Here is a 17167-nt window from a genome sequence, read left to right on the forward strand (position 1 = left end):
CCACATTTATTATACGATTTTGCTGAAATTTGGGACAGTGAGTTGCGTTGAGCCCTTCGACATCCTTCGTCAATTTGGCCCAGATCGGTCTAAATTTGGATATAGCTGCCATATAGACCGATCCTCCGATTTATGGTCTTAGGCCCATAAAAGCCACATTTATTATCCGATTTTGCTGAAATTTGGGACAGTGATTTGCCTTAGGCCCTTCGATATCTTTCTTCTATTTGGCCCTGATCGGTTCAGATTTGGATAAAGCTGCCATATAGACCGATCTCTCGATTTAAAGTTTTGGGCTCATAAAAAGAGCATTTATTGTCCGATGTCGCCGAAATTTGGGACAATGACTTGTGTTGGGCCCTTCGATATTTGTCTTCAATTTGGCTCAGATCGGTCCAGATTTGGATATAGCTGCCATATAGACCGATCTCTCGGTTAAACAATGACTTGTATTTATAAGCATTTGGTCTAAATCGGATGATATCTATAGAGCTGCTATGGGGCTTAAGGTATGCATTTTTTACTGGATTTTTACGAAATGTGGTTCACATATATACCCGAGGTGGTGGGTATCCAAAGTTCGGCCCGGCCGAACTTAACGCCTTCTTACTTGTTTTTTTTTTGTATTTTCTGGATATGAATTATGCGTTATTGAAGCAATACTCTAAAGTTTTTAAGGAAACAGAAAAGAGTATTGCTTCGTCCAGCACCATTACGGAAAGAGATTTTCTTCACGAATCCAACGGTGTCCTCAGAATTTTAAAATTCGCAAAACTAAAGATGTTACAGCAATTTCAAATGACCTTGATTTTTTTTTGCATTTTTCGGATATTAATTATGAGATTTTGAGCTTGTTTTTTGGAGAAAAAACGTAGGAGTTGCACTAATCCCAATTTTTTGCCATAACCTTCAATACTGTATACTCAACTCGAAAAATTTTTTCGCATCAAAAATAGAAAATTTTCATAATTTCCAAATCTGGACCTATCTGAGCCAAGTTGAAAAAAAAGTCGAGGGGCTTAACGTAACTTACTGTCCCAAATTTCGGCAACATCGGACAATAAATGCGCCTTTTATGGGCCCAAAACCTTAAATCGAGAGATCGGTCTATATGGCAACTATATCCAAATCTAGACCGATCTGGGCCAAATTGAAGAAGACTGTAGAGGGGCTTAACGTAACTTACTGTCCCAAATTTCGGCCACATCCAACAATAAATGCGCCTCTTATGGGCCCAAAACCTTAAATCGAGAGATCGGTCTACATGGCAGCTATATTCAAATCTCAGGCGATCTAGACCAAATTGGAGAAGACTGTCGAGGGGCTAAACGTAACTAACTGCCCCAAATTTCAGCAAAATCGGACAATACATAGGCCTTTTATGGGCCCAATACCTTAAATCGAGATATCGGTTTATATGGCAGCTTTATCCAAATCTAAACCGATCGTGTCCAAATTGAGGAAGACTGTCGATGGGCTTAACGTAACTCACTGTCCCAAATTTCGGTGACATCGGACAATAAATGCGCCTTTTATGGGCCCAAAACTTCAAATCGAGAGATCGGTCTATATGGCTATATTCAAATCTGAACCGATCTGAGCCATATTGAAGAGAGACGTCGAAGGGCCTAACACAACTCACTGTCCCAAATTTCGGCCACATCGGACAAAAAATGCGCCTTTTATGGTTCCAAAAACCTTAATTCAAGAGATCGGTCTATAGGCAGCTATATCCAAATCTGGACCGATCTAGGCCAAATTGAAGAAAAATGTCAGAAGCCTAATGCAATTCACGTTTTTTCAATTTTTAAAATTTTTTTTGCCTGTTGGGGCGAAGATCATTAAATTTTACAATTTTTGTTTGTTTCTCTTTCGAGACGAGGCTCAATGATCGGAGATGCAAATGGAAAAGGAAAGCCAAAGATAGCAACACACACCAACCACTATGGGACAGGTTTCGTCTTTGGTTAGAAGACTTTTCAACCGCATACGGTGTGATGGCTTCAAGGGCCGTGCGTTGGTATGTTATATTTGAATCGTATTAATAACGAGAACGCATCTATGATACAATTACCACATTAACCTTTCTCGACAACCCTGTCTATTAGCTGTAATTTTCCCAAGGCATGTGTTTTTGTGTAATGATAGACATTCTTTCTGTGACAAAATTACACTTCTTCTGTACTACAAATGATTTTGTGCATCTGTTGGAAGTTCTATTGATGGCTTCGAACGCTAAGAAAACGGCAATGACTCTCGCTGTTGCTCCGTGCGCCCAGGTTCGAATCCTGGCCGGGCTCTGCCGAATTTTTAATTTTTCAAGTTTTTTGCCTGTTATGGCGAAGATTATTAAATTTTACAATTTTTGTTTGTTTCTCTTTCGAGGCGAGCTCAATGATCGATGAGATGCAAATGGAGAAGGAAAGCTTTTGTCGAATAATAACAATGTGTCTTTTATGGGCCTAAGACCCAAAACGGCGGATCGGTCTATATGGGTCCTATATCAAAATATAGTTCATCTTCGAATTTAACCTGCTTATGGACAAAAAAAGAATCTGTGCAAAGTTTCAGCTCAATAGATTTCAACAGACAGACGCATAGACGGACTGATATGTCTACATCGTCTTAGATTTTTACGCTGATGAAGAATATATATACTTTATAGGGTCGGAAATAGATATTTCAATGTGTTGCAAACGGAATGACAAAATCGACTTTTAATTGTTATATTTTGGAATTTTGGCCGAGTCCGGCTTGGTACATTGCGTTTTACGAAAGCATTTATAGTCCGATTTACATAGACTTTGGTGCAGAAAGTGTCCACATCCGATAATTCTGTTAATAGTTATACAGTTTGAAAGTCATGTTTGGATAAACGAAGTATTGTTTATTCATGGTGTAGCCTTCATTGAAAATCCTTTAGCTGGTTTTACTCTAAAGAAGACATTGTAGATGTGTTTTAAGTGAAATTTAAACAACATATATCAACTAAACACTAAGAAGTAACATCGAAAAAGGAAATCTACATTTTGTTTGTAACAAATCGAAATATTGGTCTGAGACCCAACAAAATATATATATTTTTGATCTGACTCTATTTAGCCATATCCGTCCGACTGTTTGTCTTTCGAAAGCTCGCTAGCTTTGTTTGGAGTAAAGCTATGCACTTGAAATTTTGCACAAATACTTCCTATTATTTTAGGTCAGTTGGGATTGTAAATAGGCCATATCCAACCATGTTTTAATATCGCTGCCATATAAATCGATCTCGGATCTAGACTTCTTAAGTCCCTAGAGGACGCAATTCTTATCCGATTTAGCTGAAATTACGCATGAGGTGTTTTGAATGAAGAATTATCCAAATCGGTTCACAACTTGTTATAGCTGCCATATAAACCGATCTTGGCTGTGCTAAGTATGGTCTAAATCGGTTCATAACCTGATATAGCTGCAAGATTTGACTTCTTGAGCCTCTAGAAGGTGCAATTATCATCCGATGAGGTTAAAATTTTGCACGTAAAGTTTTGCCAACAGCCGAACCCAGTTTAGACCAAATAGTTTTGTAACCTGATATAGCTCCTATTTAAACCGATCACCTGATTCAACTTCTTGAGCTTCTAGGGGGCGCAATTATTTAAATGAAATTTGATATGTGATATATTTTATGATTTCTAATAGCCATGACAAGTACGGACCACCTGCATCTGTAGATCTATCTCTTGTAAACTTCAAAAAGTGATTCAAAGAATGTGTTAAAGGCGATCCATGGTGGAGGGCATATAACATATGGTGCGGCTTGTTTTTGCTTAATTTGTTTGCTAAACGTATGCTAAGTTACTGGATAATGCCGATGTGTTTTTGCACAGTCATTAACATGAAAATCGAACTACATATGCCTTCGTAAATAGCAAATAACCAAACCAGTGTCGGTGAAAATTCCAAAAAATAAAAATTAAAAGTCGAATATCTCCGAAACCAGGAGATATATCGTAGACCTCATGCAAACTTTTTTCCTTGCCAAGAGGTGCCGCACCACCTAAGACCTTCAATTTTTGCACTTGATCTCGATAAAACTTCATTTTCAACCATTCCAATTTTCAAAGAGTTATCTATCCGATCTCAAATAACAGATTTTTACTGTTATCGAAAACATATCTATGTGTGTCGTTTATATGTATACGCGAGGTGGTGAGTACACAAATTTCGTCCAGGCGGTACTTAAGTATTCGCCCACGCGGTGTTTACTACCTCGAAATATTGGTCTCCGATCCTATGAAGTATATACATATATTCTTGATCGTCTAAACATTTTAAGTCAATCCGTCTATGGAAATCACGACAGCGGTCGAACGAATAACGATATCCGATCGATAAATTAAAGATTCAACCCCAACGAGCTTAGTCAACTTGGGTTGAATCTTTAGTGCCCAACACCACTAATGAACCCAATTTATATTTAAATTATTTAGAAGATTTCAAATCGTTCAATCATTATACTCAACATCACTACTTAGTGAATTAGCTTGTAACACCCAAAAGGATGAGAGATAGGCCCATTGATAAGTATACCGATCGACTCAGAATAACTTTCTGATTCGATTAATGTCTGTCTGTCTGTTCGTCTGTCCATGTTAATTTGTGTACGAACTACAAGGCGCAGTTTTCATCTGATCGTCTTAAAATTTGGTACAGGCATGTTTTTTGGCCTAGACATGAAGCCTATTAAAATCGGAAAAAATCGGTTCAGATCTGGATATAGCTCCCATATATATGTTAGTCTGATTTTCAGTAATAATACAATAAAATAGTCATTTGTTAACCGATTCTCTCGAAATTTGGCAGGAAGGATTTTTTTACTACTCTCGATATTACTGGTGAATTTCATCTAATTTAGATATAGCTCTTATTTATATATATATAGCCCGATTTCCACTCCTAGAGCCATTGCAAGTGCATTTATTGACCAATCTTTCCAACATTTTGTACAACGCCTTCCTCATCGACTACCACAATATATGAGAAGTTTGTTTGAAATCGGTTCAGATTTAGATATAGCTCCAATATATATGTTCGTCCGATTTGCATTAATAATGTAATAAAATGGTCACTTGTTAACTCATTCTCTCGAAATTTGGCGGGACGGATTTTCTTATGACTCTCGGTGAATTTCATAGAAATTGGCTCAGATTTAGATATAGCTCTCATTTATATATATCGCCCGATTTTCACTTCTAAAGCCATTACAATCGCAGTTATTAACCAATCTTCCCAAAACTTTGTACAACACCTTGCTCGACGACTTCCACATTATCTGAGAAGTTTGCTCGAAATCGGTTCAGAATTAGATAAAGCTCTTGTATATATGTTCGTCAGATTAAAGCATTTTCAAATAATGTTGTCATTTGTCAACCGTAGTTATAACAGTTTGAACATATTTGCTCGCCGAGGTCGATCAAAATATTTTCAGAATTCGATATAGCTTCCTCATTGTACTTATAGGGTAGGTGTAGGGTATTATACAGTCGGCACCGCCCGACTTTTGCCCTTCCTTACTGGTTTTTTACCTATCAGTGTTTTTTGGAGGGCATTAATGTTTCAATTTCAAAATAAATTAATAAAAAATTCAAAAATCTTAAATCAAGCATAATGGAATCTCAAGTCGTTTGACTTTGTGCAACACATTAAATGTAATTCGCTTTTATTCATTTGTACTTTCCCACACCGTAAGACAATTTTATTTGCGTTGTAGAAAATACTCCGGAAAAGCGTATCTGCGTTATGACCCTACAATGAGAACAGAAATTAAATGAAGAAGACAGTAACAAGTATTCTTCATTCTCATTATTAGGCATATAGACATACTCGTACATTGGTAATGTCGATTTGCGCTGTTAATGTCGTCTGCATTTCTTTTTATGATTTATGACAATTTATTGTCCTTCTCTCTCAACGTAGCACTTCGTCTCACTCTCAATGTCAAGGACAAATGACTTGTATGGACACTTGGCTACACAGAACATATTGTTGTGTGTTTATGATGGTGGTAGTGGTTGTGATAACAACAGCGACAAGGACTATACTGAGGCAAAGACAACTCGACACATACACACACACATACTAGGCGTACACCATAACTCATAAATATATCCATTGAATTGGGCAAGTGCGACTTATTCCAGCTAGTCACATGCATATATCCTTCCATATGCACTTAATCGTTAGAATACAAACTATTGCAATTTGATGCACAGTGGTTGCAAAAAAATTAAGCAAAACTATTGGCATACAACAAATGAAATTTTCTCAAAAATACATTTTGATGCATTGCTCATAGTAAAGAAAAAGTTTAGAGGATTTTGTGTGAGGTTTAAATTTCATCTTGCGATGAAATTTTTTACGCAGCTTAACTTTTGTCAATAAATTTTGGAGCCAAAATACTCATCCAAAGCTATGTCATTTAAAAATTGTCTTTGAATTTTCTATTAGGAAAATCTATTTTAGAACAAAATCTCAAACTTCCCACCTTTTTATTTCCTTTTGTAACCACTGTGTAATCATTTTAATGTTTCACGCCCACTCTCTGAGTTATTTACTTAGTTAGTTAGATGTACCATGTGTCCTGTTGTTTCATAGTTTCTATAGTTTCGATATTTTCTTGTTTTATTTTGTTTTTTTTTTTTTTTGTCTACGGTATTTCATTTCTTACTTAATGTGTGTTCTTTTTGCAGTCTTATCTAAATTGATTCATTTCCAGTTCTTCTTCTATCTTCACTTTGTGAACATTTTCTTTGTTAGCTGCCACTAAGTCATGGGGGAAGGCAGAAGTCACGATAACATCGATACCACCTGCAGCTCTTGTGGTTCCTGCAATCTGGCCATGACACTCTGACACTCTCAGCAAAGAGAAATCATTGACATGTCATCATAAGGCATGAGGTGAGCGATAGCCCAGCGATGTGTCCGAATGATGTGGGCATGGGTGTTCAACACTACCAAGTCCTCCTACTACTCCGTTGCCATCTAGATCGGCTGCAGCTATGGGTGAGGTGGTGTAGACCACCTTCATAAGAGCCGTTGTGGGGGTCTTTGCTCCTGGACCCAGAGATTCGATTGCATCGAAAGAGTCTTTGGTGGGACTAGAGACTGCTCTCTTTTTGGAGAGTTTTCGTTTGGTGCGCCATTTAAATCTATCCGCCAGCGAATTGAGGGTCCGCGAGGAGCGTTCCATTTTGTAGTGTGGCTTCATAAGTTCCACTCGGGGTATGGATTGCACCACAAAGGCATCATCCTGGCGGCGGGTAATAATGCGCGATAGTTTTAGTCGCGAACGTGTGGGTCGATCCAGACTCAGCTCCGCTATGGAATTCATGGGTTGTATGGGCTGGGTGGCCACCAGTGTGGCAGCCATTATATGAGGACCCACAGGCTTCGAGTACAACTCGGTTTCGTGCATGGACACACTGCGCTTGTTGCTGTCCCGCCACAAGGGCGCATTCGCCTGCGAGGAGTCTATTGACAGGCAATCTTCATTGCCCCTTGATCTCTGGCGTCGTATACCCTTCAGGCGACAGTTGCCCGACGCCCCAGTGGCTATATCACATTCCAGCAGTGAGTTGGCATCACCCACCGACGAGAGTTGGGAGATTTGTGTCTGCAGCATACGATGATGGGCTGGGGTATTGGGACCCAGTGTCGACTGGGAGCCCATGGAAACACAACGACCACGATATTGGGAATTCCGGGAATTACCGCCGCCACCATGATGATGGGCCCCCCTGAGGGTAGAAGTCGCACTATCGCTACCTCCTCGCCCTCCTGTTCCAATGCCGGCGCCACCTCCACTTCCGCCGCTGCCACTGCCTCCACTCGCACTGTTAATGGTCGTCGTTGTTGTGGTCGTCCTTATGCTATCCTGTAGAGAAAGATGATGGCTTGGGTCACGAAATTGCAATTGCACAACACGATATGAGCTGTAGTGCTCAAGGGCATTATTATTCACCGTGGTATGATGCAGGCGCAGTGATCCATTACCATGCCTCAGCAGAGCGCTGTAGTTGTGGTGTTGGGCTTGATTTTTGCCGCTCGAGAAGAATTGGCGGGCCAGGGTGACCTGTAATGACATCGGGGAAAAGAGACAAAGGCAGAGAGAAAAAACAAACACGAACACACACATACACAATCATAAAAATCCAGCAAAATTGCCATGGGCCGAGAGTTGTCAATGAAGGAAAGGAAATGGGAAAGAGGTTGCGGAAACGGAAATTAGGCAAAAGCATTGTATGGAATTCGGTTGCACATGCCATTGATGTTGTTGGTAATGAGTAAAATTTTTGAATTAAATTTTATTGTTGTTGGATTTGTTTTATTTTTGTAGATTTTTGTTAAAATTGTCATGCCATTATTGTAATTCCAAAAGTGAAGTGCATAGTGAAAAGGGATTAGTAAGAGTGGAGTGGAGAAGAAAGATAAAGAAGAAAAAAATTGGAAAAAAAGAGAAAAACAAGTGTCTCATGTTAGAGATTTGCATGTTTTAGTGGGTGTAGTTTTCTCGCTACGCCATACCTTGAATGCTTCTCGGAACTTGTGGCTCATCAAATTGTACAGCAGCGGGTTAATGCAGGTCGACAGGAAATACAACACTGCCGAAGTGTAGTCCAGTATGTGGAAGATGTTGTTGAATATTTCCGATTGTATGCCTGATGTTGAGCCATACACCGCCATCAGTCGTTGCGCATGGAATGGAGCCCAGCACAGGAAGAAGGCAACAGCCACAGCGACTGCAATGAGAACAGAACAAACGAAGCAAATAAATAGCAGGAAATTAAATTTTAAAATTCTTTTTTGTTGATGTTGAAATGTGGATCATCCAACGCACAACAAATCAAATAATGGCAAATTTTAGTCGAATTGTACTACACTAGTGGTGTTTACGGTATAACAAATTTTGTGCATTAATGGGGGGGAGAAGAGATTGACCCCTTGTAAACTTGAAATATGGTTAAGATTCCACTTCGCCATGTTAATCTCTCTACACTTATTGTTATAGTCATAGTACAGATTTATTTTCGCATTGCTTTTGCTTTCAAACCACTCTAAGGTGTAGTGTATATACGATAATAAAAAATTAAGTCTATTATTTTATATTTTTGCCAAATTTGTTGTTTTTCAATTACCAAAGTGTTTTATTATTGGATAGTGTGAAATACCCTACAAAAATAGGTCATTTTGTGCTAAATCCTTCATACATCTTAAAATACAGGACAGGACATAGGCCAAAATTTCAAAAGAACTACATGCTAGTCAAAAATCTTTGAAACTTTTAGGGACATACCACATTGCCCAACGGTAATGAGATTCAAAATTAGGTAGACAATTCACATTTTCGAGCTCAAACAAAACTTCGAGGGACAAAAAATTCGTTCTCCCTTGGCCGAAAATTACATAAATAAAGGATAATTTTTTAAGATTTTTTAGGAAAGTTAAAAAAAAAACAATAAAAAGCCATTAAGTTCGGCCGGGTCGTACTTTAAATACCCACCACCTCGGGCATTTATGAAAACCCCCTTTCGGCACAATCCGGTGAAAATTGGATAACTTATGCACCCAAATTCGACACGGATATTGAGTGGGCTAATAAATATAATTCACTGTTGAATTTTGTATTTAAAATTTCAACAAAATCGGATAATAAATAAAGCTTTTATGAGCTTCAGACCCATAATCGGCATATCGGTCTATATGACAGCTATATCTTTACCATATTTGGGTCGGATAGCGGGTGGTACTTACTGTTTAAAATTTCAGCGAAATCGGATAAAAAATAAAGCATTTATGGGCTTCAGATCCTTTATCGACAGATCGGTCTGTGTTGCAGACATATCTAAATATAGTCCGATCTGAACTACTGAACTACTGCTACTACTGAAACTACTCAATTTTGAAAAATTCAGTGAAATCGGTTAAAAAACAAGTAAAGAGGCGTTCAGTTTGGCCGAGTAGAACTTTGGATACCCACCTCCTCGAGTATATATGTAAATCACCTTCGAGTATATATGTAAATCACAGATCGTCTATATGGCAGCTATATCCAAATATGAACCGATCTGAGCCAAATTAAAGAACAATGTCGAAGGGCCGAACACAACCCACTGTCCTAAATTTTGGTGACATCGGACAATAAATGCGACTTTTATGGGCCCAAAACCTTAAATCGAGAGACCGGTCTATATGTTAGCTATATCCAAATCTGGACCGATCTGAGCCAAATTGAAGAGAGACGTCAAAGGGCCTAACACAACTCACTGTCCCGAATTTCAGCAAAGTCGTATAATAAATGTGGCTTTTATGGTCTAAGACCCTAAATCGGAAGATCGGTCTATATGGGAGCTATATCCAAATCTGGACCGATCTGTGCCAAATTGAAGAATGATGTCGAAAGGCTTAACACATTTTACTGTTCCAAATTTTTGCAAAATCGGATAATAAATGTGGATTTTATAGACCTAAGACCCTAAATCGGAGGGTCGGTCTATATGGCAGATATATCCAAATTTGGTCCGATATGAGCCAAATTGATGAAGAATGTCGAGGTGCCTAACATGACTCACTGTCCCAAATTTCAGCGCAATCGGATAATAAATGTGGCTTTTCGGCCTAAGACCCTAAATCGGTGGGTCGGTCTATGTGACAGCTATATCCAAATCTGGACTGATCTGTGGCAAATTGAAGAAGGATGTCGAAAGGCCTAACGCAATTCAATGTCCTAAATTTCAGCAAAATCGGATGAAAAATGTGGATTTTATGGGCCTAAGGCCCTAAATCGGCAGATCGGTCTATATGGGGGCTATATCGAGATATAGTCCGATATATCCCATCTATGAACTTAACCTGCTTATTGGCAAAAAAACAATCTGTGCAAAGTTTCAGCTCCATATCTCAATTTTTAAAGACTGTAGCGTGATTTCAATAGACAGACGGACGGACATGGCTAAATCGTCTTAAATTTTTGCGGTGATCCAGAATATATATACTCTACAGGGTCGGAAATGGGTATTTCGATGTGTTGCAAACGAAATAACAAAATTAATATACCCCCATCCTTCGGTGGTGGGTACAAAACCTTGAAAGTACTTGATTTTAAGGTAAAAATTATTAATATAAAATCACAGCACAATGTTCGCTGATATAAACAAAATTATATTTCTGAGTTAATGGAATCGAATTTCGGCTTTATTTTCTTTCTTTCTTTTATTATGGTAAAAATAAATGATTTTAAGTTTATGATTGCGGTGCATAGTGAGCTGCAGGCAATTCCCTTTGTAAACCAATAAATATTAATTGGACATCTTAAAACATTTTTGCACAAGAAAGGATTTTTGAAAAACGAAATTTCTCCGAAAATCTTACATCCATAAATGCAAGTATGAAGAGCTGCTGTATATACAGTTTATACTGCGTATTTACCTCTATCCAAATTAGGTTACTGGAATTTGACAAGCATGTCTCAAGTTCCTCATAACCCAAATTTTTATTATTTCTAATAAAGTTTCTTAAGTATGACCAGTCATTGACCACAAAGACTTCCAAAAATATCTCGAGGAATTCTTAGAGAAAATATGAAGAAAACAATTTCCCCTTTAAATCCCCTAAGGCAATGTTTATCATATCTTAGAATCAATGACAGCCAACGTTTTTCAATAAACTTTTCATTATGAAATATTTATGTGGGTTATGTCAAGAGTATTTAAAAGCAGAATATCGTCAACATATAAAAGTTGTTAAGCTCTAGTTGACGTATCTTCCCAATTATGAGTTTATATTGGTTTTAATTGTGATTGTTTTTATACACTTCACCATAGGATAGGGGTATACTAATTTCGTCATTCTGTTTGTAATAACTCGAAATACTCGTCTGAGACCCCATAAACTATATATATCCTTGATCGTCGTGACATTTTATGTTGATCTAGCCATGTCCGTCCATCCGTCCGTCTGTCCGTCCATCCGTCCGTCTGTCCGTCCATCCGTCCATCCGTCCGTCCGTCCATCCATCCGTCAGTCTGTCTGTCGAAAGCACGCTAACTTTCGAAGGAGTAAAGCTAGACGCTTGAAATTTTGCACAAATATTTCTTATAAGTGTAGGTCGATTGGGATTGTAAATGGGCTATATCGGTTCACGTTTTGATATAGCTGCCATTTAAACCGATCTTGGGTCTTGACTTCTTGAGCCTCTAGAGGGCGCAATTCTTATCCAATTTGGCTGAAATTTTTCACGAGGTGTTTTATTATGACTTCCAACAACTGTGCTGAGTATGGTTGAAATAAATTCATAACCTGATATAGCTGCCATATAAACCGACCTTGGGTCTTGACTTCTTGAACCTCCAGAGGGCGCAATTATTATCTGATTGGAATGAAATTTTGCACGACGTGTTTTGTTATGATATCCAACAACTGTGCCAAGTATGGTTCAAATCGGTACATAACCTGATATAGCTGCCATATAAACCGATCTTGGGTCTTGACTTCTTGAGCCTCTAGAGGGCGCTATTATTATTCGGTTTGCCTGAAATTTTGTTCGATGGATCCTCTCATGACCATAAACGTACGTGTTTATTATGGTCTGAATCGGTCTATAGCCTGATACAGCTCCCATATAAATCGATCTCTCTAAATATTTTACTTCTTGAGCCCCCAAAGGGCGCCATTCGTATTCGAATTGGCTGACATTGTACACAGGTCTCCAACATATAATTTAATTGTGCTCCGAACCGGACCATATCTTCATATCGCTCTAACAGCAGAGCAAATCTCTTCTTTTATCCTTTTTTTAACTTAAGATGAGATGTCCGCAAAAGAACTCGACAAATGCGATACATGGTGGAGGTTATAAAAGATTCGGCCCGGCCGAAATTTTTTTAGACTTCAATGGCGTCTGATGTAATTGCGAGATGTATGTTTTCTTTTGTTTCTTGTATCATGTCCGTTTCATTTCATATTTTTCGTTTTTGGCATAGAGTTTTCTCAAATAATGGACACGCATTTCAATTTTTGTACCCTTCACCATACTAATTTCGTCATTCTCTTTGTAACACCTCGAAATATGCGTCTAAGACTCTATAAAGAATATATATTCTTGATTGTCATATCATTTTAAGTCGATCTAGCCATGTCCGTCTGTCTGTCGAAAGAACGCTAATATTCGAAGGAGTGATGCTAGCCGCTTGAAATTTTGCACAAATACCACCTATTACTGTAGGTCGGTTGGGAATTGTTCCATAACCTGATAGAGCTGCCATACAAATCGATCTTGGATCTTGATTTATTAAGCCACTAGAGGGCGCAATTCTCATCCGATTTTGCTGAAATTTTTCATGGGGTGTTTTGTTATGACTTCCAACAACTGTGCTAATTATGGCGCAAATCGGTACATAACCTGATATAGCTGCCATATAAGTCAATCTGGAATCTTTACTTCTTAAGCCTCTAGAGGGCGCAATTCTCATCGGATTTAGCATGACCTTCAACATACATATCCAATTTGGTCTTAATCGACCTATAGCTTCATAAAGCTCTCACATAAACCGATCTCCAGGCCCATACAGGGCCCAATTTTTATCCGAGTGAACTGAAATATTACACATTGACTTCTACAATGTTCAGCATTCAATTCATTTATGTTCCTAATCGGATTATAATTTGATATAGATCCAATAGAATAACAGTTCTTATTCATTATTCTTTGTTTGCCTTAAAAGAGATACCGCGCAAAGAACTCGCCACATTCGATCCATGGTGGAGTGTATATAAGATTCGGCCCGGCCGAACTTAGCACGCTCTTACTTGTTTCTTTTGTTTTTATTGTAGATTGGCAAATCCTCTGGGGAGATTACTAAACGAACTTAAAGAATGTTTGTTTTGTTTGTTTTTTCTAAATCATGTCTCTGCCTTGACTTTCTAATAAGTCATTGATGACATTATTTGTTCCAGCATTGGATAGATATTCTATTGGAGCTACACGCAATGTAAGCGATAATGGCATCAACTTTGCCACGTGCCATAGAAATTGAATTGCAAATTTTTGTCTTTTGTCTTTACATGTACAAAGTTTGGTTGTAATAATCAAAATATTTTTTTTTGTTTTTAACTTTTGCCAAGATAACAATTCAATTGTTTTTGCTATATTGATGCTTTAAAACAAACATTTTTGTTCTACATTTTTTTTTCAAACGTTTTGTTTGGATTTTAAAAGCAAGTAATAAATTAAAGCCAAGTAAGAATTTGATAAGTTCGGCAGAGCCAAAATGTATATACCCTTTAAGATGTCAAAGACACACTAAACTAATGAAACTTAAAATTTTACACTAATTTTGAATGTGACTTTCTATTATTACTTACATTCAAATATGGGTAAAATTGAGTAATAAGCTTGTATTGTCCACATGAAAATCGATTGGAGGTCTTGAATCACTAGAGGCTGTTCGATCTGAAACTGGGTATTCCTTAGCGATAAACGAAACCAATGTAAGATATCAACAAGTAAAATGCCATTAAGTTCCAGGGTAGAACTTACCCACATACCCACTACCAAAGTTCGTCAAAATATAATAGAAGTCACCCTTTGTAAAGCTCAGAAGTTTATTCAAGAAAAGCATTTTTGTAGATATTTATCTTTATTTTTATACCCACCACCGAAGGATGGGGGTATATTCATTTTGTCATTCCGTTTGCAACACATCGAAATATCCATTTCCGACCCTATAAAGTATATATATTCTTGATCAGCGTAAAAATCTAAGGCGATCTAGACATGTCCGTCCGTCTGTCTGTTGAAAGACTGTAGCTTCAAAAACAGATATTGAGCTGAAATTTTGCACAGACTATTTTTTTGTCCATAAGCAGGTTAAGTTCGAAGATGAGCTATATCGGACTATATCTTGATATAGCCCCCATATGGACCGATCCGCCGATTTAGGGTCTTTGACCCATAAAAGCCACATTTATTATCCGATTTTGCTGATATTTGGGACAGTAAGTTGTGCTAGGCCCTTCGACATCCTCCGTCAATTTCGCCCAGATCGGTCCAGATTTGGATATAGCTGCCATATAGACCGATGCTCAGATTTAGGATCTTAGGCTCATGAAAGCCACATTTATTATCCGATTTTGCTGATATTTGGGACAGTAAGTTGTGTTGGGCCCTTCGACATCTTCCGTCAATTTCGCCCAGATCGGTCCAGATTTGGATATAGCTGCCATATAGACCGATCCTCCGATTTAGGATCTGAGGCTCATAAAAGCCACATTTATTTTCCGATTTTGCTGAAATTTGGGACAGTGAGTTGTGTTAGGCCCTTGACATAGTTCTACATTATGGCACAGATCGGTCAAAATTTGGATATAGTTGCCATATAGACCGATCTCTCGGTTTTAGGTTTTGCGGCCAGAAAAAGCGCTTTTATTGCCCGATGTCGCCGCAATTTGGGACAGAATGCCGAAGGGCCTAACACAACTCACTGTCCCAAATTTCGGCCACATCGGACAATAAATGCGCCTTTTATGGACGCAAGACCTTAAATCGAGAGATCGGTCTATATGGCAGCTATATCCAAATCAGGACCGATCTGAGCCAATGTGAAGAAGAATGTCGAAGGGCCTGACACAAGTCACTGTCCCAAATTTCAGCAAAATCAGATAATAAATGTGGCTTTTATGGGCCTAAGACCCTCAATCGGCGGATCAGTCTATATCCAAATCTGAACCGATCTGGGCCAAATTGGACAAGGATGTCGAAGGACCTAACACAAGTCACTGTCCCAAATTTCAGCAAAATCAGATAATAAATGTGGCTTTTATGGGCCTAATACCCTCAATCGGCGGATCAGTCTATGTGGCAGCTATATCCAAATCTGAACCGATCTGGGCTAAATTGAACAAGGATGTCGAAGGACCTAACACAACTTACTGTCTCAAATTTCAGCAAAATCGAATAATAAATGTGGCTTTTATGGGCCTAAGAACCTAAATCGGCGGATCAGTCTATGTGGCAGCTATATCCAAACTGGGACCGATCTGGGCCAAATCAAAGAAGGATGATGAAGGGCCTAACACAAGTCACTGTCCCAAATTTCAGCAAAATCAGATAATAAATGTGGCTTTTATGGGCCTAAGAACCTTAATCGGCGGATCGGTCTATATGGCAGCTATATCTAAATCTGGACCGATCTGGGAATTGAAGAAGGAATTGAAGAAGGATGTTGAAGGGCCTAACACAAATCACTGTCCCAAATTTCGTCAACATCGGTTACCTAGGACCCTAAATCGGTGGATCGAACTTAACCTGCTTCTGGTTAAAAACAGAATCTGCGCAAAGTTTCAGCTCAATATTAAGCGTGATTTCAAAAGACAGACGGACGGACATGCCTAGATCGTCTTAGATTTTTACGCTGATCAAAGATATATATATTTTATAGGGTCGGAAATGGATATTTCGATGTGTTGCAAGCGGAAGTTTTTAGAATTGGGCTGATAGTCTAAAATTTTCCAAACTATTTAGAACTTGAATTCTTAATAGCTGCACTTCAGATCCGTAATATGTGCATTTGGAAAATGTTTATCAAATTAATCCAGAATTTGCATTCAAATGTCATTCGTTCTCTTTGTTCGAGTTCATTTGCAGTTTGTAGTTTAAATGTCCTTTAGGGATTGTGTTAGCAAATAATGTGTTGGAATTTTCTTTCTGCCCTCTATCCTATTCAGTAATGGAATTGTTTTCCACAGAAACTATTTACTATGTCATGCCATGACTATAGAAAATATTTCAATGCCATAATCACAGAAAAAAATGCTATGGCAAAAACTTTGCCACGTGTCATCGAAATCAAATTGGAGCTTTGTCCATTGCTGTTGTTTGTCAAGTAAATTTCCATACAAGTGCTTCAACATTTCATCTTTTGCAGCTTCTTTTTTTGGGGTTTTCCTAAATATTATAAAAATTGATTTCTATGATGACAGATTGTCTTGGAACTTTCTTCCTGTTGTACTCTTAAATAGTAAGTATGAAGATGACCTCCAGAAATAAAAAAAAAAAATAACAATCTATGCGAGGCAGTTGAAAAAGTTTGGCATAAGGATGCCTTATAGGTCAATTCTGATACTCCCCTTAAAA

The 17167-nt window shown here is 38.2% G+C and overlaps 1 protein-coding gene across 2 annotated transcripts in view; it reads right to left on the reverse strand.

Moving 5' to 3' along the window:
• Positions 1 to 6590: 6590 nt before the first annotated feature.
• LOC106082525 (neuropeptide CCHamide-2 receptor) overlaps positions 6591 to 17167 on the reverse strand; it is a 32935-nt gene continuing 22358 nt past the window's right edge. The window contains exons 5-7 of one of the 2 annotated variants that reach the window (XM_013245084.2): positions 8563 to 8777; positions 8000 to 8110; positions 6591 to 7912 (exon numbers count right to left, since the gene is read on the reverse strand). In XM_013245084.2, coding sequence (XP_013100538.2) covers positions 6923 to 7912; positions 8000 to 8110; positions 8563 to 8777 — 1316 coding nt within the window. In that variant the 3' untranslated portion in view covers positions 6591 to 6922. Of the gene's footprint in view, positions 8111 to 8562; positions 8778 to 17167 lie in introns of both variants that reach the window. The other variant, XM_013245083.2, reaches the window with a different exon arrangement.

Source organism: Stomoxys calcitrans, chromosome 2, assembly GCF_963082655.1.
Source record: "Stomoxys calcitrans chromosome 2, idStoCalc2.1, whole genome shotgun sequence".
In the NCBI taxonomy this organism is placed as follows: domain Eukaryota; kingdom Metazoa; phylum Arthropoda; class Insecta; order Diptera; family Muscidae; genus Stomoxys; species Stomoxys calcitrans.